Source organism: Piliocolobus tephrosceles, chromosome 11 (assembly GCF_002776525.5).
Source record: "Piliocolobus tephrosceles isolate RC106 chromosome 11, ASM277652v3, whole genome shotgun sequence".
Lineage (NCBI taxonomy): Eukaryota > Metazoa > Chordata > Mammalia > Primates > Cercopithecidae > Piliocolobus > Piliocolobus tephrosceles.
Window position 1 is genome coordinate 64,116,141 of NC_045444.1, and position 25,169 is coordinate 64,141,309.

Below are 25,169 nucleotides of genomic sequence, written 5' to 3' on the forward strand. Positions count from 1 at the left end.
TACTGGGCTGGGTGCAGTGGCTCACACATGTAATCCCAGCACTTTGGGATGCCAAGGTGGGCGAATCACAAGGTCAGGAGTTCAAAATCAGCCTGGTCAAGATGGTGAAACCCCGTCTCCACTAAAAATACAAAAATTAGCCGGGCATGGTGGCGGGCACCTGTAATCCCAGCTACTCAGGAGGCTGAGGCAGAGAATTGCTTGAATGCAGGAGGTGGAGTTTGCAGTGAGCTGAGAACTCACCACAGAACTCCAGCCTGGGTGACAGAGAGAGACTCCCTCTCAAACAACAAAAAGCAAAAACAAAAACCTTACTGTATGGTGGTAGATACATAAAATAAATTTTTTACGAAGATATTTTGGTTGAGACTGTTAAAAATTCTGTAACTAAATAAATGCCTCCTCCACCTAAAATGATGTAAAAATTAAAATAATTTCAAACTCTCAAAAAATTTTACTTTATCAGTGTCTCAGAAGGTTCTCCATGGTGGTACAGGATGACATAATGAAGGCCCTGAATGTGGAACCAGATGGCACAGGCCTCACCTGCAGCCTCGCACCCAATATCATCTCACAGCTGTGAGCCCCTGGGTCAGATCACTTCCTCCACCCCTCCCTATCTCACCTGCCCAGCCAACTGGGAGCTTGGCCAGATTTCTGCAATAAACACTTGTGGTTTCTGTCCCAAAAAAAAGTGTACTTTGATGTAGTAAGGAATACATTGCCTGGGTTTTATTTTTCTGTTTTTGTGTTCTGTGGAGAATGAGTACAAGGGAGATGGGGTTTGGGATGGATTTGAACACAAAGAATTACTACTACAGACATCATGAAAATACCTAATCCTTTGAGAGTAGAGTCCTAAGCACATATTCATCTATCAATAGAAAATAAAACGTGTGTGTTATTCTGCCAGTATTGAAGAAACATATTGTTTAACTACAAGTCAAACAATGGTTTAACATACTGTAGTTAAACAATCTGTATTTTTCAATATTGGCAGAATAACATAAACACTGTTAGTTACTACTCCAAGAAAGGCCAAAGCTTTATACACAACAACCTGCAAAACCAGTATCTCCCTAACTTCTTTAAATCTATGTGGAAACCCGTAACAGTGCCAATAATCCAGGTAAAGGGAAGACAGTTTTCTTTAGGCAGTATCCAAAAACAGCTAAGCTATTAACCAATAATTCAGGTTTCACGGAAAGCCGGGTAAGAAAACTTTACTTTATCCAAGAGAAGCTTACTTTAAAATTTCACACATCACTCAGAGTACTGCATTCAATTATCAGTTCTATTAATTATCTAAATAGGTTCAGAATTCAGTGAGCCTTTGAGCACAGACCATAAAGGATAAAATTTCAGTCACAAAAGCACATTTTTGGCCTTTTCACAAAATACATTCACCATAACCATGAAGTTTGTATCATAAAAACGTCATCTAAGCACTAACTAGATAATCTTTATTTCCAATTTTTATACAAAGCAGAAAAATCAGATTGGGGCTGGGTATGGTGGCTCACGCCTGTAATCCCAGCACTTTGGGAGGCCCAGGTGGTTGGATCACCTGAGGTCAGGAGTTCGAGACCAGCCTGGCCAACATGGTAAACCCTCATCTCTACTAAAAATACAAAAATTAGCCGGGCGTGGTGGCACACGCCTGTAGTCCCACGTAGTCGGAAGTCTGAGGTGAGAGAATCACTTGAACCTGGGAAGCGGAGGTTGCAGTGAGCTGAGATTGTGTCACTGCACTCCAGCCTGGGTGACAAAGCAAGACTCCCTCAAAAAAAAAAAAACAGAGAAAAAAAAATCATATTGATTTTTGTACCAAGTAAATGTTACTAGTAATTCAGGAAACTAGACATTTAAAAACAAACAAAAAACTGTCCTTACTCATAAACTACAGATTTCGCATGAAAGTCACGTGTAACATATTTCCATTATAACTGTTAAAACTACCAGCATTAATCACAATTACAACGTTTACTGCTGCCCTCTCTAATTATAGATGAATACTGCCTGTGCAAATACCTATGACCCTCTTCCAAGTGCATTAAAACCAATAGATTCAGTAATAGCAGGAAGGGAAGAGCAGGATAGCAAGGCATAGAATATCTTGAGAAGGATAGGAAGAATATGAAGATAATACATTTTGTCCTATAATTATTTGGCACTCTATCAGCATTTCATATTTCTAAAGAAATCTCTCACTGAAACACGCAAAGATGTGGCATCTAGTATGAAAATGGTCATTCTTCCAAGAATGAAGTAATTTCAACATTAAATAGAGCAAACATTTGTATGTGCTTAGTATGTGACAGGCATATTCTAAGCACTTTAAATATTATTAACTCATTTAGTCCTCACAACAGCCCCATAAGATGGATACCATTAATATCTCTATTTTTATAGATGTAAAAAATGAGGCAAACAGAGATTAAGAGACTTGTTTACCATCACAGGTTGGTAATCACTGTAGAAGAATTAATATTAAATCTATAATCTTACAGATTTAACAAGTCCCCCCCCTTTTTTTTTTTTTTTTTTGAGACGGAGTCTCACTCTGTCGCCTATGCTGGAGTGCCCTGGTGTGATCTCGACTCCCTGCAACCTCCGCCTCCCGGATTCAAGCGATTCTCCTGCCTCAGCCTCCTGAGTAGCTGGGATTATAGGCGTGTGCCACCACGCCCGGATAATTTTTGTATTTTTAGTAGGGACGAGGTTTCACCATGTTGGTCAGGCTGGTCTCGAACTCCTGACCTCGTGATCCGCCTGCCATGGCTTCCCAAAATGCTGGGATTACAGGCGTGAGCCACCATGCCCAGCCAACAATTCCTTTTTAAGGGTGACTTGGCAACCCTGTGTTGAAAACAGTATCTGAAACACTGCGGAAGCTTACAACTTTTTTTACCCAACCGAGAGTGCTTAAAGAGCACTAGGTGGGTACATACCATTGTTATGTCTTACTTTTCATAAAAAGAGAAATGCTAATGAAATACTTTTTAATATTGGCATTAAAAACGGCCAGCGGTTCCGCCCTTCGCCCCCGCTCCCAGCAGTCACCTGGGACAGCCACCCGGCCAGAGTCCATGCCTAAACTATGAGGCTGGAGATCCAGAAAGTGAACCTCAGGCCCCAGCAGCAGGCACAGCCGGACGCGTGCTTCCAGTGGTCGCCAGCCAATGGCAAGCCGGGCCCCGGTCGCACTGCTGATTGGCCCCCAGATCCCGTGGAATCCCACCTCTCGCAGAGGCTTAAAGCCTCGTACCTGCTGTGCAGTCCCTGGCTCTGCGTGCCCGCTGTGCGTAGCTGTGGATAGCTTTTGCGCTGTCGAAAACTGTCTAATTCAACTGAAGAAATTAATTTTTAATTATTTTCATTATAATTCATTTTAATTTTAGGTAATTTTAAGTAATTTTAATTTAAATAGCCACAGTCACCAGATGCTTGAATGAAACTATTCTAAGTGGAATCTATGAGTTTTGTTCTGTGATCTACACATTTAAAAGATGTATGTCATCAAGTTGAATCAAAAGGAGCCGGTATATGGTGAAAAAAAAATCAGGTGTTAGATTTTATTCTCAAACTCAAACAAAGGCATGCAAACTCAAGAAGGAAACTACCATTTCTTGAGTGTCTGCCACAGGTCAGGCTAAGCCTTACAGATGGGTCAAATGGAAACTCTGGACCATATTCATATATAACAATGTGAAAGCTACTAATTGATCACCAATAAGTCTTAGTTTTAAAACCTATAAAAAATTTGCAAATAGGGCAAAACACTTTTAGTTAATTAAATGTAACATATGAAGACTAATATCACCAACTAAGCAAGTCTCATTGTACTTGAGTTTGGAAAATAACGACAAAAATTTACTATTTGCTCCTGGCAATTCAAAAATTAGTCACAATATCACCTCTTATTTTAAAAAGAAAAATTTGAGGGAGAAAAGCTTTCAAAAAAAAATCTGAATTTCATGCGAAACAAACGTGTGCGCATTCCAATAACAGTGCCTTATAGGCTACGTGTTCTAAAGCCTTGAAAAAAATTTAATCTGCAAATGCCCAGCACCTGGTTTCTTCTATTAAGTAGACTAACTAAAAATCATTCTTTTAAACCTCAGACATTTTTAGGTGTTTTAGTTACATGTAATTCGTGTTCAAAGGTTTTATGATTTGAAGTGTAACAATTTGGTCATTGAGTGATGAAACATTCTAAAATTGATGGTGATGATGCTTGCACAATGCTGTGAAGGTACTAAAAACGATTTAATTGAATACATCAAATGAGTGAATTGTATGATGTAAGAATTAGATCTCGCTGGGTGTGGTGGGTCTCTCCTGTAATCCCAGCTACTTGGGAGGCATAGGCAAGAGAATCACTTAAGGCCACTTCAAGATTGCCCCAGGCAACATAGTGAGACACCATCCCTTTAAAAAAAAGAAAGATCTGTAATCCCAGCACTTTGGGAGGCCGAGACGGGTGGATCACGAGGTCAGGAGATCGAGACCATCCTGGCTAACACCGTGAAACCCCGTCTCTACTGAAAAATACAAAAAAAACTAGCCGGGCGAGGTGGCGGGCGCCTGTAATCCCAGCTACTTGGGAGGCTGAGGCAGGAGAATGGGGTAAACCAGGGAGGCGGAGCTTGCAGTGAGCTGAGATCCGGCCACTGCACTCCAGCCTGGGCGACAGAGCGAGACTCCGTCTCAAAAAAAAAAAAAACAAAAAAAACAAAAAAAAAAAAAAAAAAAAAAAAAAAAAAGAAAGAAAGAAAGAAGAGAAGAATAATTATATCTCAATAAATCTGTTTAAAATAAATACATAAGTCATGAAGAAAATGTACTTACTATATTTTTTAATTTATAAGTAAATTTCTAATTTTCCTTGAATATGTCATATTTCACATAACTGAATAGTAAAGAAATTTTGCTTTCTTGGCATTTTACAATATTTCTGTTCCTGGTTTTGTTTTATGGAATCTTTTATCTTTTTTTGAGAAAAAAAATAACTGTTCTCAATAACAGCCTAAAATTTTCAGGACACCAATCAGTAGTCTTATTTCACAAAGAATAGAGATTGCTCAGTCAGGACAATTTAAGAAAATTACACATTTTCCACTAGATGGCACTGGTTTGCAAATAATATCGCTTTGCACTTCCTCTCATCAACAAAATTATTACACTATCAAATTATTTTCATTTACCTTGATTGTTGTGGGTAGGATAAAGAGAAATGGAAAGTTAAGAAAAGATACTTCCTAGAGTTGCTCAGCCTCAGGGTAAACAGAGCCCTCATTACAGATATGGAATGTAATACAAGGAGAAATTATAAAAATCTTATTAGTGCTAAATCCAGGGTAATAACCCACAATCCCTGACTTTCAGTAGTCATCACACAACTGTACAATATCAGGGATGGGGGAGTGAATACCATGGTCAAAGGGAACAAGAAAATTAATCTCGATTGTGCTATTATACAAATATTATCTCATTTGATCTCTAAACTATGAACTCCATATATATTATCTCATATGAGCATAACTATACAAGGCTAAATGATTAACTCTGTGGGGGAGAAGAGTAATTATTTTGTTGAATACTACATCCCTTCAGTATAACACAGTGCCTAACACATATAAGATAGTCAAAAATACTTATTGATTAAGTGAATGGGTGAATTAATTAAACTTGATAGTCATGCTCCTGCATATATTAGGTGGCTATCAAGCTTAACTAATCCAACTATAAAGTAATATGTATTACCTATTTAGTAGGTAATATTATTCCTACTTTATAGTTAAGGAAACTGAAGCTGCAAGTATTAAGTAACTTGTCCAAGCTCACACAATTCAGCAGCAAAACCATGTAACATGATCTGACATTACTTTGCATTATATATTTACATGTCAGATTTCCACAGTGGGGGAAAACAAGCCCTCAGGACATGTCTTTCCTTTTCCTCATTATATATCTAGCTCCTGGCATGGAGCCTGGCACATAGTTGGAGCACAGTAAATATTTATCTGGTTGACTTCATAGCAACCTAGGTCTTAGCATCCAGAACTTGTTCATTTGAAGAACTCTGCCCTCGGTCTACGTAGGGGTTTATTCCTTTCACTTCATTCCAATGCCACTGCTAAATCCAGGCCTTGTTTCTGGATTTCTACTGCATTTCTGACCTCTCCTCTAAGGCCTGTTAACAAGAAGGCGTTTCCCACTTTGCTTGCACTCTATGATTTCTCTTAGTTCCACAGCTGAGCAGTCCACCCTCACTGCCCTCCAACCCCAGGGTTGTTTGTAGAAGTTGAGTAAATCAACAGATGGAGTTAGTTCTGGGTTTTTTGTTGTTGATGTTTGACACGGAGTCTCACTCTATCACCCAGGCTGGAAGGCAGTGCCGTGATCTCTGCCTCCTGAGTTCACGCCATTCTCTTGCCTCAGCCTCCTGAGTAGCTGGGACTACAGGCGCCCGCCACCACGCCTGGCTAATTCTTTTGAATTTTTTTAGTAGAGGGGGGTTTCACCATGTTAGCCAGGATGGTCTTGGTTTCCTGACCTCGTGATCCACCCGCCTTGGCCTCCCAAAGTGCTGGGATCACAGGCGTGAGCCACCACTCCCGGCTGAGTTAGTTCTGGTTTTAACTGCACTTTTATCTCTATTACTTTGGCTATGTTTCCTCATCTTTAACAAATGAGGTTGAAATGGAATGATCTCAAATGTTCCTTTCCACTCTAATGCTGTATAGTTTGCACTCTGTCCTATATTGATCGTCTATTCAGCTTATGACCAAGATGGTGACAAAGGACTCTCCTCTTTGACCAAAACTTACTTAGGCTCCTCTGAGTCCTCTGCTTGACTAGGCTTGATCTTGGGCTGTCTGTCCTTGTAGAATCCAATTTGCGCAAGAATCCTGCTGAATCAGTGTAGTGAAAATCCAGTATCTGACCACCATGGATATCAATCACCCTGGCCTGCCTTCAGCAAATATCCTGTCAAGTTGGTTTAGCCAGAATCCTCCTTAACCCTGATGTACCCTCTTAGTAATTTTCCATCCACTGACCTCCCACCTAGCTTCTTGGTTAGAAATGTGTCCTTATTAGAATAAAAATTCAGTCCAATCTCTCTCTCCCACTGCAAGACCCTATTGCAGCTGTCCCTGGACCTATCACCATGTCTCTTTTTGTCAAAGTTGGCCCTCCTGTACCATCTCTAATGCGTGTCATGAATAATTTTTTCTTTAACACTGGAAAGAATCCTTGGCCTTAGGGGTGGGGTAAAGCCAGCGTTGGGAAAGTCTGTGCAGTAGGCAGCGCTTTTCTGCCTGCAGGGAACGAGGATTACACAACTGATACTTGGGCCAAGGCTCAGCTGGGTTGGAGACTTAGACTGCGTCAGGGTCCCCCGCGTCGCCAGGGGGCGCTGCAGGCCGCTCCCCGGAAGGCCGCATCCTGCGCGGCTGGACAGCGCCTGGCGCCGGACTCCTCTCTCTCCCGGAAGCGGAGCACCGAGTCCGAAAGCCTGGGGGTGAGACATCGGCGGTGGCAGACACCGCAGAAGGAAAGAGCACTGAGGCTCTTGCATTTGGGTGGAGTACCATGGACGAAGCTGGCAGCTCTGCGAGCGGTGGGGGCTTCCGCCCGGGCGTGGACAGCCTGGACGAACCGCCCAACAGCCGCATCTTCCTTGTGATCAGCAAGTACACGCCTGAGTCGGTGCTGAGGGAGCGCTTCTCGCCTTTTGGCGACATCCAGGACATCTGGGTGGTGCGGGACAAGCACACTAAGGAGTCCAAGGGCATTGCTTTCGTCAAGTTCGCCCGCAGCTCACAGGCCTGCAGGGCCATGGAGGAGATGCATGGCCAGTGCCTCGGCCCCAACGACACCAAGCCCATCAAGGTGCGGGTGCCCGGGTCGGGGTGCCCTCGGGGGAAGGAGTGGGCCTTTCGGACCTCCCTTCACCTGCCGCTCTGCCGGGGTGAGGGAGGAGTGGAACGTCCGTTCCCGGCAGCTGACCAGACAGCACCTGGCATAGGGACAGGGGCTGCTTTGAGGAGAGGCTCCCCTCCCACGAAGCTGCGCTGGGTTGCAGGGAAGGGGACGGGAAGCGGAATGTTTGCCCCCCGAGAGCGGACCAGGCAACCGCGGCCACCGGGTGACAGAACAGCAGTGGCTGGGCCTCCCCTCTGCCTCGCCCTCACTAATCCACCAGCTCTTGAGTTCACTGCCAAACTCGTCCTAGCCTACTTTGAGTACTTTTCTGACCTTCCTATCTCAGATGCCCAGAATTTCCATGTATAACAAACGGAAAAACTCTACTTTTCCTCAGGTAGAGATGAGGTGTTAACAACTTGACAAAAGTACTTTAAACTGGGGACCTCTGGTGTTGGACGTTTTCCCAGTACCAGACAAAAGAATACATGTATATAATACTAAGTGCAGGTGTTTAAAACGGTCACTGTTACATATTCATCACATTTTGTTATTTTGGAAAATTATTTTGAACGAGCTCCGTTTCTGAAAGTGTTAATAGCATACATTTGGTTCTTGACCCTTTCTGTTACTGCAAATTTTCTTTGAAAGCAGACCAAAGTAAACTGCCTTAAGAAGAGCCAAATCATTGTGATAATGACACATGTCAGGAAGGATCATTTTGAGGGTTATTTGACATAATCTGTGCTTTTAGCACAGTGCCTCGCACAGGGTAAGCCCTCAATATGTCCTTGTTGTTGATCGGTAATAGCCAAGATGTCACTGCTTACTCCTTGTGATCTCAAATCAGGACTCAGTCCTGAGAATCTGGCAATTGCTTAAATTGTACCCATCGTCTGCCCCGTGTAAATAGTTGCTATGTATGTTATTCTCTTGGTACTTTGCACAAAAATATTTTCTCAATTTAAAAAAAATTGTTTTCCAAATTGAGAATGGTATTATTATGGACTTATATAAGTAAAGGACTCAGAGATATTTCAGTCTCTGGAGGTCTTGCTCCATGCAGAAAGGAGAAGGAGCCTGGGAATATACCAGCAACACAGTGAACAGTCCCTTCCTCCCACTTCTCCAACCCTCTGAAGTGTGTCAGAATAGGAGAGCAACAAAATTAATTTAGGGTCACAGCATACAGGATCAGGAGTTGACAAACTTTCTCTGTAAAGGGCTGGCTAGTAAATATTTTAGGCTTTGTGGGCCACATACAGTCTCTGTCACAAATCCTTGTCTGTTTTTACAGTTTTTAAGGACAGTTTTTACAGTCCTTAAAAACTGTAAAAACAGTTCTTACATCATGGGCTATACCAAAAATGGAGCGGTAGTTTGCTGACCCCTGTACTAGACTGATGAGTTTCATCGCTGTCCAATTATGACCTTACTGGAGAGGGTTTTTATATTTTGAGTGTAACATGGCCACAGAGCCCATGTGGACAACCCAAAAAAATGTGCCATATTTGAAATTGGTGGACCACCTTCCCCTGATAAATTTCTACAAGAGAAATTAAAGGCCCAGCACTGAAATGTACCCTGTCTTTTAGCTGCAGAGAAATTAAAGATCTTGTTCCCAAAAAGAAATAAACTTTACTATTTTCTTTGTCACATTTTTGACTATTCAGTTTTAGCCAGAAGATTGTTTCACTGTAGTACCTAGCTAGACAGTCTAGTTTCTTTTCTTTTCTTTCTTTCTTTCTTTTTTTTTTGAGACAGAATCTCGCTCTGTCACCCAGGCTGGAGTGCAGTGGCTTCTTGATCACAGCTCACTGTAGCCTCTACCTCCCAAACTCAAGCAATCCTCTTGCCTCATCCTCCCTCTCGAGTAGCTGAGACTACAGATGTGCACCACCATGCCCAGCTAATTTTTTTATTTTTCATAAAAACAGGGTCTCACTGTGTTGCCTAGGCAGGTCTCAAACTCCTGGGCTCAAGTGATCCTCCCATTTCAACCTCCCATTACAGTTGTGAGCCACCACACCCTAACAGCCTAGTTTCATTCTGCAGCTGCAGCTTGAGCCATCTTCAGCTGGAACACTCTTGTGTTGTTTTCAGCATTTCCAGTTAAATTAATTCAGCTTCAGTATTTCTATTGTACTTTGCTTTTGCAAAGTTTCAGAGGATCTGTAACACAAGAATATTATCATACCAGGCCTCAGCCAGAAAAGATTGTCCAAGTAAAAGTTATTCTGTGACCAACTATGTTGTCTGGCGGAAAGGGGGAAACCTAGAAAACAGAAGAAAAAAATCTTGGCTTTAGTTTTGCAAGAATGCTTCTTATCTAGAGCCTATGAATGCTCATAGTCTTTGAAGTTGAAAATTTATGGGAGAAATCTACCATGAGGAGTTTAATTATTTTACATACATTCTACATAGACTGTCTCCTTTATCAGAGATTTGAAACACCTCAGTCCTCTAAAATGTAGAAATCTGTGTTCTGATGGCACTTCCAATTTCGTCTTACCTGAGATTCTTTTTTTTTTCTCTAGTGTCTTTGCATATACTTAAAGCTTCCCTATTGTATTTCCCTTTTTACCATTTATTACTGATATCAGCCACAAGACTCTAGTGGGCCATTTCTGTGTTACTCAATAGTTGTACTCATATAGAGCTTGACATACAGTATAGATTTATTGTAGGAATAACTAGAAGTAGACTATAAAGGGATATGTCTCTAATACTGTGGTTTTCTTGGTTACTGCTTCCTACTCTGGAATTTCAAAAGTTCCAGTTTTCTCATGCTTGAATGATACAGAGCCCCCTTTACCAGCAGTGGATCAGAGACCAAGATATAGAGACCCCTTTAAAGGAAAAAGAAACAAACAATGCAAGAACCCTTGTTTATGGTGTTTTAATTAATTATATTACATTTATTCAAATTGCTCTGGCTAAAAACAAATGCAAAAGTAGAAATACATTTGGGAAAAAAACAATGCAGAGATTGGTATTATCTCATTAAAAAAAGTCGTTGCAGGCCCAGCACGGTGACTCACACCTGTAATCCCAGCACTTTAGAAGGTCAAAGTGGGAGGATCACTTGAGTCCAGGAATTCATGACCATCTTGGGCAATGTAGCAAGACCTTGTCTCTATAAATGTTAAAAAATTAACTGGGTGTTGTGGTATGTGTCTGTGGTCCCAGCTACTTGGGAGGCTGAGGTGGGAGGATCACTTGAGCCTAGACTGTTGAGACTGCAGTGAGCCATGATCACACCACTACACTCCAGCCTGGGTGACACAGCGAGACCCCATCTCAAAATAAATAAATAAATAAAAAGTCATTGCAAGAATAATTGCTTTTGAAAAAAATTTAAGAAATGGGAAAATAGTTGACATTATTTTATTTTGGGAGTTTTGTTTGTTTCTTAGGTTTTCATTGCACAGTCCCGATCATCTGGAAGTCACCGAGATGTTGAAGATGAAGAACTTACAAGAATCTTTGTTATGATACCAAAGTCCTACACAGAAGAAGATCTGCGGGAAAAATTTAAGGTACTTATTCTAATCAGCTAGCATATGTGATAACTCATAGTCCTACACAGGTTGTATGGGTACTAAATCTGAAGTGTCGTTGGAATAAGGTCAATAGAGTAGTCGTGGGGAATTACATAACTGTTTACGTCAATTTCAATCTACTCTTTAAATATTAAACCTAGCATAAATTAGTTTTTAAAATTAAAGAATATATAAAAGCTGGAAAATAGTAATGGTAGTCTCCCCCTACTTTATTGTGAAAGTAGAGATTCACAGAAATGAAGTATAAAACTCAGAAACTTTTAAGTAAAGTCACACAGTTAGTAGGTGGTAGAGCTATGATTTAAACCCAGGCTATCGGAGTCTGGAGCCTGCTCTTGGTCTTTAAAATTTCAAAGCACGCTCTTTTCACTCCCCTCTATTGCCTGGCATGTAGAGGTGAATCAGGCAGACCTGAGTGTGTGAACTGTATTATCTAGTATTTAGAAAAGGCCTATGGTGTGTTGACATGGTACTCATTCACAGAAAGGCTTATTCTTTGAAGAGTTTTTGTCCTAAAATTAGGCCTTTGAAGGAGTTATATTTAAAGAAGAAAACATAAGTATAGCTCTGACCTATATAAATGAAATTTGAGGATAATTTTAAGTCTTTTTAGTCATTAACTTATGCAGTGATGAGCTTTCACACAAATTATTAAAAAGCAATTTTTAAATTGTTTTGAGTTGTAGTTCTTTATCTTTTTTCTACTAATCCTCCCATGATTTAGGTGGCAACAAGCAAGAAAGAAAACAAGCAATAAAAAGTAATTTTCAAACTTTCGCTCCTACCCCAATTGAGAATTCAATAAAATACTTCAAAAATAGCAAATACCAAAAACGTATATTTTATGTCTCCTCCAGTAGTAAGGAAAATGTTTTTTACCTTAAATATTTATAAATTTTTATCTTTTCCTGAATGAACAAATATGACACTTTAATCTAGTGTACAATAATTAAGTTGCTAATTGATTACATAAGAATTTATAAAATAAATAGTATCAATTATATTCCATATTTCTTTGGACATTAAAAGTAAACACTACTGCATGTTTCTCAGAATAGTAACTTTCTGAGTGAACCAGCATATTTTAGAGATACCCTTTGAAAAGCGCTCCTTCAAAAGAATACACAATCATTTATGTTCCTGTTAGAAGACAGACAAGTAATTATAGCTAATGTTCTTTGAGTATGTTCCAAGCCCCATGTAAGCACTTCACATGTTTTACTTCAGTTAACTCTTAAACAACCCTGTGAGGTAGATACTGCTGTTAGGCCCGTTTAATAAAGAGGTAGGCACAGAGAGAATAAGTAAACTGCCTAATTAATGAGTGGTTGATTCAGGATTTCAATCTAGAAAGTTTAATTCCAGAGCTCTGGCTCTTAACCACTGTTGAGCAAGACTTTGGAGCTATCCAGACCATGTACAAATTCTAACTCTTCTTCTGTGACTTTGTCCCTCTTTGGTTTCTCTAAAGCCCAGCTTCCTCGTCTGTGAAATAAGCATATTTGCATATTACAATATCTGCATAGTTTATACTGTTTATTTCTTTGTTTGCATGCAAGGGTAACATATAAACAACTTTTTAGTTCTGAAATACTCTGTTCAATTAATTTTATGTCCCCTGAAATCGTGTCTTTTAACTCTTTTAGGTGTATGGAGATATTGAATATTGCAGCATAATTAAGAATAAAGTCACTGGAGAAAGTAAAGGTTTGGGCTACGTACGATACTTAAAACCATCACAAGCTGCCCAAGCAATAGAAAACTGTGATAGAAGTAAGGATGTGTTTGTTTAACATTGTTAAAAACTTTTGTAAAAAATTCTGATTATTCTAAATAACTGAATTTAATATTGGTTTTTGATAGTAACTGTATCTGCTAATGTAATTTTAGCAGTGGCTATTTAAATATTTACAGTCCAAGGAAGAAAAATATTTTGGGGCTATGATTAAACATTCATTGAGGCACTATCTTGAAGAAATAAGAGCAACTACATTAACTTAGTAAGTGAAATGCATACCTTGGGTATTATTTGTATAGGTTTTTAGGGTTTTTTAAGTGTATTTTAGAATTTTATGTATTAAAAACTTGACCTACCTTTTCAGGGTTTTTAAAATATTCTTTATATTTGTTTATATTTGATCTGCATCCCAAAGAGTATAAAGTATAATTAATAAACCTTTAGGTTAAGGATAAGATTTATAAGATGTGCTAACATAGGTAATTGATATAGATAGGGTTAATTTCAAGCTAGAATGACATGAATGTGATCTTCTGACGTTGCTGTATATATAAAGAATAAGAATTTTAAAGATGTCAAGGAGAATATTCTTTGTTGGTATACTTCTAGTTAGGTATATTGATATGTAGAATGATTAAATTACTGGATTTTAGGACATTATAAAAATCTACACATACTGGAAAAAATTACTGTTAATCAGTACAATTCTTAGATACCCCTAAGGTACATACGAAAATTTTCTCTTAGATCCTCCTGAATTTCTCATTTAGCCAGCACTAATTGAATACCTGCAGTATACTGATCAATATGCTAAGTAGAGAGATACAGATGAAGTATATGGCAGCCCTCACATTTAAGGAATTTATAGCTGTATTGGGTAGCCAAGATCTAATAGGCAAAAAATAAAGAATAATGGAAGAACTTTTTTAAAAGGCTCTTTGAAAGCAAGAAGTATGTCTTATTAGTCTGTCACTCCAGGTATCTAGTACAATAATAGGCCCTCGATAAAGATTTATTAAGCTCTCTATAAAAGTAACTGCCATTTATAGTAGACTCAGTAAGAATTTGCCAAATGAAAGAAAATGTTCATAAGTGTATGGTAGAGTCTGTCAATGGTGAAAAACAAGTGTGCTGGATGAGCATGGCAACATATGCCGAAGGGGTAGGACTTGTGTCTGGTGTCGAGTAGGCAGGACAGAAGGTGAGAGCAGTGCTAGCAGAGGCACAATGCCAGGAATAAACATGTCTTTTGAGTGCTGTGAAGACAGCTGTCTGAGTAAAGCACAGTATTTCTATTGAGACATTCTGAGACACAGTTAACTAGGTACATTGGAACATGGGAACAATATATGGGAGGTTAGGAAAAGTTCAAGGTTAGTCCACATTAGAATTCCTTTGTAGATTGTTTAGAAAGACAAAAGTAAGAACAGTTGATCTAACCCCACAGTATTAATGATAGATTTCCAGAGAAGAATTCAAACTAGTTGGTTTTATCCTTTTTTAAGCCACTGAATAATGTGAAGAAAACTGAACCCTTGAAATATGCTCATGTGCACATAAATGCATAATAAGCATTTTATTTAAAGTTTCAGAGGGTTCATGGAGTCTTCCCACCTTTTGAAGCTCATCCTTGGTCCCCTAGTTAAGAAACCTTGATCCAGAAACAAAAAAAATCCAGTTAAAGGGCTGTTGTAATTAATTGAAGAGAATCTAAATTAAAAACAGAGGCAGGGAAGTTAGGGTAAAAGATAGCATATTCCAGTTGTGCGCATTTCAAAGGAAGAACATTGGTGACAGGTTAAATATCAAGAAGCCCTACAGGATTTTGATGTTGAGGAGCTTAAGTGAATGAATGATGATATTATCTGTAATGGGGAAGATGGGAAGGGATAGCATAGAATTGCTGATCTTTCATGTCTACATTGACCCATAATTTGGTATACTTGCTGTTTGTCATTTACTCTTTGCCATCTTCCAGAAAGCAAAGAAGTAGGTCTGGAGGAGGTGGCCATTGTATAGATTTTCCTTTGTACAATTATATTTATAAAGCTGAGTCAGGCACTAGCAATCAAGTATATTTGCAGGTATGTTAAATTTGCTATGAAACTTGAAATTCATGGATTTTCTTTTCAGGTTTTAGAGCAATCTTGGCTGAACCTAAAAATAAAGCATCTGAATCCTCTGAACAAGATTATTATAGTAATATGAGGCAAGAGGCTTTGGGACATGAACCTAGAGTAAATATGTTTCCATTTGGTAAGTAAGCGACCTTTACTTTTAATAGTATAATGTAGTATATGCGATCTAATTTGGGTTTTAAAAAATACTCTGTTATCGGGCATCTATAAATTTCACCTGTGAATAAAAATCTTAAATGTAGTTTTTTTTATTTCTAAAAAGTGGATTATGACTCCTAAGGTTCTTAATATGTAACACTTATTTTAACTGATTTCTAATTATAGTTTTCTCTGTTTAATTATGCATTCCTCATATTAGAAACTATTGCCACTGCCACATATCACTGCCACTTTTTGGGGTGAGCTTCTGCTGCTATATAGCTGACCAAAAACTTAAAAAGACATATGTAGATATCCTCTCAGTATGAGTCCTAAAATTTTGTCCCAGAACTACTGTTGCTTTAAAATTAGGGCTACAGAAAAGAGAGGAATGGTAAAAGTAGAAGCTCTAATAGAAAAAGGGGAAAATGGGTAATGAAAGTAAGGCCTGTGAATGTTATTTGACATAAACTTTTAGGTAAAATACTTGCCATATTTTTCAGTTTTGCATACTAAACTTATTTCTGTGAAATTAGACTATGCATTTCTTCTTATATTTCTGCATTAAAGGTAGGGGAGTCGGGAGAGTTGTCTATTTTCTTGTCATTAGTCTCATCAGTAGTTCTGATGACCAGAAGCCTATTACAAAATACAGTGCCTTTATTCAGTACAATAGACTCTTTGTATTCTAGTATTTAAAATGTTAAGTGAATTGTTGGCTGTGTAGAAATCTAAAGATTTACTTTTTTTTATATTGTTGGAGAGCAACAATCTGAATTTTCAAGTTTTGACAAGAATGACAGCCGAGGCCAGGAAGCAATCTCCAAACGCTTGTCAGTTGTATCAAGAGTTCCTTTCACTGAAGAACAGCTTTTCAGCATTTTTGATATAGTGCCAGGATTGGAATATTGTGAAGTTCAACGAGATCCTTATTCAAATTATGGTAAAATAATATTCATATTAATATATATATATATACACACACACACACACAGTTTTGTTAAAATGGCTTTTCTCCAGTGGTACTTTTATGTCAGATACTGCTCATGTGAGAGGAATTTTATCTTTCCTTTTTCTCTACTTTAGACTTCAAAATATGGTGATACCTTAATAAACAAAGCCCTGGAAATATATCTTCTTTTTGCAAAATTGTTCTCTGTAAAATATATTTTAACTCCCATAAAATATAACATTCTGTATTCCAGTTACACAACAAAAAATACCTCAGGATAGAGCCTCTGTCTCTATGTACTCTTTTGGTTAATGCTAGACAAAGTTATGAAACTCACAAAGTTTCCTCCTCATTCATCCCTAGATCTCTTTCTCTTAAATTTATATCCCTCCTTCCCTTCATTCCAAGCATCTAAATGCCCTACTTGTCTCTCTGCTTCTTCCAATTCTCAGTGGAAGCAAAACTCCAATATCAGCCATTTGAACTTATTAATTAGTTAATTGATTACACCCATTATCTAGCATTAGCTAATCCATCTTTGTGTTTTAAGCTTTTGATTTTATTAAGGCTCTTTGTTAATGGAGGCATTGTGGCATAATGGGAAAGTCTGGCATTCCATTTTGCATCAGAATCAGGTACAAATCCCAGCAGTGGCATGTAGCTTTGAGACCTTGGCAATTTGCTTATCCCCTCGGAGCCTCTCTTTCCTCGTATGTAAAATGGGATCATTGATACCTTCTTTGCCAGGGTTGGGTAAGAGTTAGAGGTAATATATGTAAAATAACCTAATGCAAGTTCTGGCATGTAATAGGGCACTCAGTAAATCTAAGGGTTTTTTTTTTTCCTTTGTTAGTGAGGGGTGGTAGAGAAATCATACTTGGTTGGCATTTCTTCCAGTTTTGTAAGGATACCTGATTTAGTCCTTTTAGAGTGACATGGCTGTTGACATAGAAGTAGTGATGTGAGTTTGGGCATGTGGACCAACGGGACTAAGATAACTCCACCCTTCATACAGACACCCCCACATACTCACTAGTACCTGACCCAGCACTAGTCTTTTTGTAGAGCTGTCTTTGAGCCATCCCCAACCTTAACCTGATCATATGTTGTCATTCTCCGTTCTAAGACTTCTAGGTACACATTTTTGTGTTCTCTGGCACATTTGTTTTATGCATATGAAGTTGTGTTTATTTTGTTTTGTTCCCTCCCTTTTATCTGGTATGTTGAAATGTATTTGTTCCTGTACCTCCTGTTTTGGTTCTCTGGTTGGATGTGTCTGAAACATATGTGTCATTAGAACATCTTTTTATTAATAGAGGTGTCATCATATAGTTCGAATCTCATTTGAATTAACTTTATATGGTCATTTGATTTCTGCATTTTATTTTAATTCCATTAAAATATTGGATGCTTGGGTTTTCAGATGAACATAAATTATAAGTGTTTCCCCAGTGGTTTGTATTATAAATGTGAAAACCTTTTGGTTGTGTCACAAGCTCCTGGGCTCTCGAAGGAATGCATTATAACATTGTCCCTGCCTTCAGCATCACTCTCCTAAATTGAAATTCATCCCTTTGGCAGAAATCTCTCCAAAGGAATGTAAAATATGTCACTTGTGATCTGAGATCCTCTGTTCCCTATCTTTTTGTTTTTCATTCAAATCACTTTTCCTCTCTCTACTGCTGCAGATAGCCAGGATGAGTATACATTCTTTTCAACTATCACTTCTCATTTCATTTCCTACCCAGTATGGTTGGGAAAATCTTAAAATTTCAAAGTAGATTTCAAAGAATAAAAATTTAGACTTTTAAGTATATTGGTGTCATATAAGAAAAGCCAGTATCCTAAAATTAAATTTATTAGACAGAGTATATGTTAATATTCCATTTTCCTTAAAATATCATGTTCATATTTTTCCCTAAATTATTTCTTCCTTTTGTAGGAATACACTTGTTGCACACATGATAACAGAACTGTGTTTTCTGATACATTTGACTCTATATTTACTAGTTATGTGATATTAGAGTTCTATATGGTTTCACTTTTGAGATAGATTATAACATAGGCCTTAGGCACTCAATCTTCTTTCCTTTTTCATTTCTGTATATTCTGTATTTTAGGTCATGGAGTGGTTCAGTATTTTAATGTAGCATCAGCTATTTATGCAAAATACAAATTACATGGATTTCAGTACCCTCCTGGGAATCGAATAGGTGTTTCCTTCATTGATGATGGAAGTAATGCAACAGAGTAAGTACCATTCCAGGAGTGTCTAAAGCCGAGCTTTGAGTGTACATGATTGATAGGACTTGAAGAATAAAAATAGAAAACAGTTGACCTCTCAGGTGAGAAAGTCACACAAAACAAGTTACTGTTAAAAGACTGAATATTTTTAGTTTTCTGTAAATTATCAGTTATTGTCTCCAGTCTCCTTAGAAAAATGGCAACACAGATGGTAGCTGCACAGCTTGCATCAATGGTGTGGAATAACCCAAGTCAGCAACAACTTATGGTAAGTAGGTAAGAATTTAACCTTTATAATATATCAATAGCATATAAAATAAATGTGAAGAGAAATCATACTTTGTTGATTGCCTATGTAAGAAAATTTTCAGAGCTGTAGTGGAAGACCACATAGACGCCATGATACATATCTGTCTTTAGCTCTTGGCCAAAAATCCCTAAAGGGCATTTTTTTCCTTTTCTTGTTTTCTGCCTGTTAACAGCAATTTGGAGGAAGCTCTGGATCACAGTTGCCTCAAATCCAGACAGATGTTGTACTTCCATCATGCAAAAAAAAAGCCCCTCCTGAAACTCCTGTGAAAGAAAGACTTTTTATTGTGTTTAATCCTCATCCTTTACCTTTAGACGTATTAGAAGATATATTCTGGTAAGAAAGTTACACTTTCTGTTATATTTTATTTACACTAGTAATTTAATTATTATCATAATCTAGACATTTCCTTCCTCCAGTACCTATCAGGTAGAGATGATTTGTTCTCTGGTTTTAAAAACTCCTCATTTGTATCATCTTTTCCAATTTCTGATTGTTTTCTTCTCTTGTTTATCAGACACACATCCTAAGGCTCCATACAGAATTTCCTGCTATTTTGTTTTTGAAGACATAAAATGGGCCTGGTGCAGTGGCTTATGCCTGTAATCCCAACACTTTGGGAGGCTGAGGTGGGAGGATCGCTTGAGCTCAGGAGTTCAAGATCAGCCTGGGCAATATGGCAAAACCCCATCTCTACAAAAAAGACAAGAATTAGCCAGGCATGGTGGTACACGCCTGTGGTCCCAGCTACTTGGGAGGCTAAGGTGGCAGGATTGCTTTTGCCTAAGAGGTCGAGGTTGCAGTGCGCCAAGACTATGCTACTGTACTCCAGCCTGGGTGACAGAGTGAGACCCTTTTTGTTTTTTGTGTTTTTTTTACTAAGCATCTTCTGTTTTGTTGGTGCATTGTTGGATCTTTAAGGGTTATCCAGTCACATTGTGTAAACAATTACTTGATTGTAGGGAAAAATATATAAATGTTTTTTATAATAAAAAAGAGAAGGTTCTTATTTATTTTTGTGTTTTTAACATAACTCCTTTCTTCGGTTTTTCTTTTAGGCCTTTTTCCCATTTGCCTTACAAGAATGTTAGTGAATTAGATAGATAGGAAACTTGTTAAAGAACTGCACAAAATATTAGGGACATAATGTGATAGTATATTGAGGCTCAAAAGGAAAAAAAAATCAGGACATGGTTCAAGTATTTTGACCTTTATTTAATTGATATATTTAGTTTTTTTCTTGAACCTCTTCTTTGTTCAAGGCAGGAACTGTGCTAAGTACAAGAGACATTATGTAAACAAAACATTAAATGGACAAGACATTATAGTTCTTGTCCTCTTAGAGCTGATCTCATTTAGGAAACAGACAGGTAAACAGAAAATTACAACCCGGTGTGATTGTTGCTGTGATAAGGAATGTGTAAGATACATAGGAGGAGCAGTTACCTTAGAAACTCTTGAGAAGCCTTGAAATAAGGCAGATGTATGTGGAGACCTGAAGGATAAAAATAATTTCTCCACAGGTGAAAGCTGGGGGTATGCATGGTTATTTCTGCCATAGAGAATGTAAAAGAAGGGCTATTAGATAGGTAATTTGAGAGATTGTTAGGGAAGATGAAACTAAAGAGTCCAAGGACCATGTCAGAAAGGCTCTCGAGCTATGTTAAGGGATTTGTTGTCACCATGGATGCAGTGGGGAGCTGTTGAGGGGACTTTTAGGGAGTAAATGATCATATTTACGTTTTAGAAAGATCACTCAAAAGACAGAGTGGAAAATGGATTGAAGAGGGACAAGCCCAGGGGTAAGGAAACTAGTGAAAAAGGAATTAGATTAAGGAAAAGATGTTGGTCTGAATGAGAATGAATAGAATTGACTGATTGAGATGTTTAAGATGACGTGAGTGGGATGTCAGATGTGGGGAGAAGAGTGAAAAAGGAGTCAAGAATGGACTCCAAATTTTAGACCCGAGAAGCTGTATTTATCAATTTTGGTTGATTATTTTTTTACTTTGTTCCAGTCGTTTTGGTAACCTGATCGAAGTTTACCTTGTATCAGGAAAAAATGTGGGGTATGCCAAGTATGCCGATAGAATAAGTGCCAATGATGCCATTGCCACTCTACATGGAAAGATTCTGAATGGGGTGAGACTTAAAGTTATGCTGGCAGATTCGCCAAGAGAAGAGTCTAACAAGCGGCAAAGAACTTACTGATTCTTGAGGTAAGCCCTTTTTAATCTGAATTTTAAAACATATTGAGTAAATAGTATATGAGGAATATGTGTAAGTACTTTATGAACTTTTCTTTTTAGTGATTTAGAAGTTGTCAGTTAAAAGAGCTTTGCAACTATTTAAACTTTAAAAATTGTTGACATTTACTGAAGAATGTTTTTGCCCTTCTATAAAATAAAATCACATTTCAGTTTAGAAAGATAATTGTATTTTGTTTGTGAAATCTTAGATTTTAGGAATTTGACTTTTTATTATGTGCTTATATAAACTTTAAAATTGTCCAGTGCTAGAATAAGGATTGCTTTAAAAAAAAATTGAAATACTTCTAAAGATTTTTAACTTGAAGAATTGGTGTCTTGAGTTATGAATTGAGGTAATTTATAACAGTCATTTAGAAAGATAATGTTTTGACTTCTCTCTAATGAAATGCCTAAAAAGCAATATCAAATAATATATCATTTTTGGACCTTTTGAACCTAAATATTGGTGTTTTCTGGACTTATATTTGTGAGTTTATGCATTAAAACAGTACCTTCAGAAAATATTCTCATGTGCATATATCTATTTTTTAAGAAAATCTAACAATTTACCAAAAACTCTTTATTGTAAATTTTGATACATACAGCCATATGAATTCCATTTCCTATTTTATTTATTAGTTTCCAAAAATCAAACTATAATTTCTTTAGTTTATATCTGTGTGGTTTGGGGAAACATTCCTTAAAGTTTGGCTTTTTTTTTTTTATCTTTTTTTCTGAGATGTCTCGGTCTGTCACCCAGACTGGAGTGCAGTGGTGAGATCTCAGCTCACTGCAACCTCCACCTCCTGGATACAAGCAATTCTCCTGCCTCAGCCTCCCCAGTAACTGGGACTACAGGCGTGTACCACCACACCCAGCTAATTTTTCATGTTTTTAGTAGAGACGGGGTTTCACCGGGTTTCAATCTCCTGACCTCATGATCCGCCCGCCTCGGCCTCCCAAAGTGCTGGGATTACAGGCATGAGCCACTGTGCCCAGCCTAAAGTTTGGCTTTTTTTATTCTGTAAAATAATTCTGAATTTCAGGGGAAGCTGTTTTCCTGTTCACACACACCAAGTTTCCAAGTCTACTATAGGTCAAATGTAGTAGATGGCAGGCACTTTGAATTCAGTTTGAAGTTACTGGCTTGAAACCTTTATTTTTTTCACTTAAGATTTTCTTTCTGACCAATTGTGTGAGCTAGCACATATGACAATGAATCCTGCCAGGCCTCACTGCTGATGACCCTTCCTCTCCTAGAACAGATCACATAATTAGTTCCTCCTTCATAGAAGGCATTTGACAAGAGAAAGTGCCCATTGGGCCCATTATGAATAATCCTAATTTTTAAATCTTTTAAAATATTTTATTAAATGACAAAACCACTCTCATTGTACCATACATTGTTAGCAATTTAACCCTGGATATATTAAATTGGCAGTGAAAAAGAATTAGCAAGCATTTTTTCCTGTTTATGGATAAAATGTTAAGAATGAATTCTGTTTGGACAAGCTATTCTCTAGCATGCAAAAAATGTGTTTTTTCTAGTCTGTGAATATTTCAAGAATAGGAAATAGTTCTTGCTTTTACTCAATAAATATTTGTCCTTAAAAAGGACAATAATATAGACTTTAGACTTCTCAGTATAGAAAAGTATATAAATTATTCTTATGGTTGAACCTTTTCTAATGATTATTTACATGTTAAAGAGAATTTTGGGCTTAAAATAAAAAGCCATTTAACTGTGACTGAGTTGGTCTCTATGCCTTTTTTTTTTTTTTTTTTTTTTCTTTTTTGAAACACAGAATCTCACTCTGTCACCCAGGCTGGAGTGCAGTGGCCTGATCTTGGCTTACTACAACCTCTGCCTCCTGGGCTCAAGCAGTCCTCACAGCTCAGCCTCCCGAGTAGCTGGGACTACAGGCATGTGCCACCATGCCCGGGTAATTTTTTTTTTGTAAGACAGGGTTTTGCCATGTTGCCCAGGCTGGCCTTGAACTCCTAAGCTCAAGTCATCTGCCTTCCTCGGCCTCCCAAAGTGCTGGGATTACAGGCATGAACCACTGCACCTGACCCTCTTTGCCTTTTTGAGCCCCAGTTTTCTCATAGGGCTTTTGAGAGACAATCAGTCAACAAAATTCCTTGTAAAATGAAAAAAAGGCTTTGCAAGTCTAAGCTAAAACTTGCATTTGTAGCTTCAGTGAAACCTTTGAGATGTCCTCTTATCTAAAATAATGACATCCAAATGATCAGAAACTAAAAGTATAATGATATAAAACTACCTCATGGCCAGTTGGTACTGTGAGAACTAAGCCTTATAATACCACATTTTTCCCTTAAACTCATCCAATTTCCTACATTAGAGGAATTGCATTTTCAGCATGGCTGTTCACAAAAATTTTAATCTATCATTTTTCCCTTTTTTGAACTGTTACACATATTCAGGGCAGAGATAAAAGAGGGGTCAGGTTAGTTGAAATGGCTAGTTGGATAGGATACGATTAGCTACACGGTTTTGAATTTCTTCTAATTGCAGCATGGCTTTTTTATTTTTGCTGCGGATCTTCTATTTACAATGGACTCCATTATGAGACTTTTCTTCTTTGTTGGTGTATTAAATAAATATATTACCTTATTTTAAGGTTCGATAAGATACTGTGGAAGACTTTCCCAAATTTTATATGATTGTGACAAGTTTTGGGGGGTAGGTGCACTTTTTTGTTTGTTTCTTTAATTTTTAAGAGGCTGCAAACACAGTTCATGAAGGCTGGTTTATTTTATCTCTGAGGTATGGGCCTGGGATTAAGTGAGTCATGCCCAGGAAATAGAAGCAGCTGATCCAAGGATATAACATTGAAAGTAGTTGAGTTCTATTTTGAGATGGGTCTGATAACCACAATATAATTCTCTATTTGAGGAAAATAGAAATTTTAGTATTTCAGAGAATCAGATTTTTTATTAATTCACAACACTTTCGCTCTAGAAATTCAACACCTGCATCGCCCTTCTGAGTAAGTTTGGTTTTATTTGGGGGCAGCTATGATTAAGCAGATAACATTAGGTATATTGAAATAAAGGAACAATTCCTAACATTTTAGGAATACTACAACAGCTATTTCCTTTCCTTTCAGGTGATGATTTTCATACTTGTGTTGTGTTCTTTCTACAGAACAAAGACTAAATAATGACATAATCCTCAGCTGACTGACTGAAAATGTGACTGGACGCATTCCCTGTGGACAGTTGACAGCTTTTTTTTCATATACCTGATAGTCTGTGTACAGCATTGTTTTGTCTGGGAAGCAGGGATTGCTGACATGTATTTTTGAATCCATACATTAATGCTAAAAAGAATATAATAGTTGTTCCTTAGAGCAATATGTTGTTACATGTAGCAGAAATAAAGTTTTCTTTGCTAACTAAATCATGACTTATTTATGTGAAAGACAAGAACGGAAAAATTTAATAGACAGTCTTTAGAATTTGACTAAATGACATATGTCATTGATTTTGAGATGCACATCTTTCACATTTTAACACCCCTGAAAGTAGAAGCATCTCAATATCAGTTGTATTGCATAATGTAATTAACAACCTTATTTTCTTTCTTAATAAAACATGAAAAGGTGCTTTTTTTCAATCAATTACATCTTACAGTCAATAAAATATGGTAATTGCTACTCAATCTATACATGGAGCTTAACTGTTTACACTTAATCTAAGGACAAAAGACAAAATCATTGGAAATATTTTATATGGTTTTTTTTTTTTTAGTTATACCAAAATGTGTTGGTAATTTTGTAAAGCTCTTTTAAGATTATAAGGCAACAGTGATAAAAAAAATTAAAACTTGTTGATAATAAATTTAAATAAATGTCAGTGGCTTTGGGGGATGGACATTTTTA

General features: G+C 37.6%; 1 protein-coding gene across 4 annotated transcripts; it reads left to right on the forward strand.

Annotated features, from left to right (window-relative positions):
* The first annotated feature begins 7,473 nt into the window (after positions 1-7,473).
* RBM45 (RNA binding motif protein 45) lies at positions 7,474-24,688 on the forward strand. 4 transcript variants are annotated; one of them, XM_023212331.2, is made up of 10 exons: positions 7,474-7,899; positions 11,349-11,471; positions 13,142-13,268; positions 15,367-15,489; positions 16,270-16,452; positions 18,582-18,711; positions 18,889-18,973; positions 19,188-19,351; positions 21,034-21,234; positions 24,396-24,688. In XM_023212331.2, exons 1-9 carry the CDS (start codon positions 7,600-7,602, stop codon positions 21,224-21,226), a joined length of 1,428 nt encoding a protein of 475 aa, XP_023068099.1. In that variant the 5' UTR covers positions 7,474-7,599; the 3' UTR covers positions 21,227-21,234; positions 24,396-24,688. The 4 variants fall into 4 exon arrangements, with proteins under 4 accessions (XP_023068099.1, XP_023068098.1, XP_026310043.1 ...); XM_023212330.2 differs by having other exon boundaries at positions 24,434-24,688; XM_026454258.1 differs by having other exon boundaries at positions 16,273-16,452.
* Positions 24,689-25,169: the final 481 nt, after the last annotated feature.

What these genes read in the sequence shown, in the direction of transcription:
- RBM45 (XM_023212331.2), top strand. Translation starts at nt 7,600, where the DNA reads ATGGACGAAGCTGGCAGCTCTGCGAGCGGTGGGGGCTTCCGCCCGGGC. An exon ending in ATCTGCGGGAAAAATTTAAG is followed by an intron (nt 11,472 to 13,141) that starts GTACTTATTCTA and finishes TAACTCTTTTAG; the next exon opens with GTGTATGGAGATATTGAATA. An exon ending in CAAGTCAGCAACAACTTATG is followed by an intron (nt 18,974 to 19,187) that starts GTAAGTAGGTAA and finishes GCCTGTTAACAG; the next exon opens with CAATTTGGAGGAAGCTCTGG.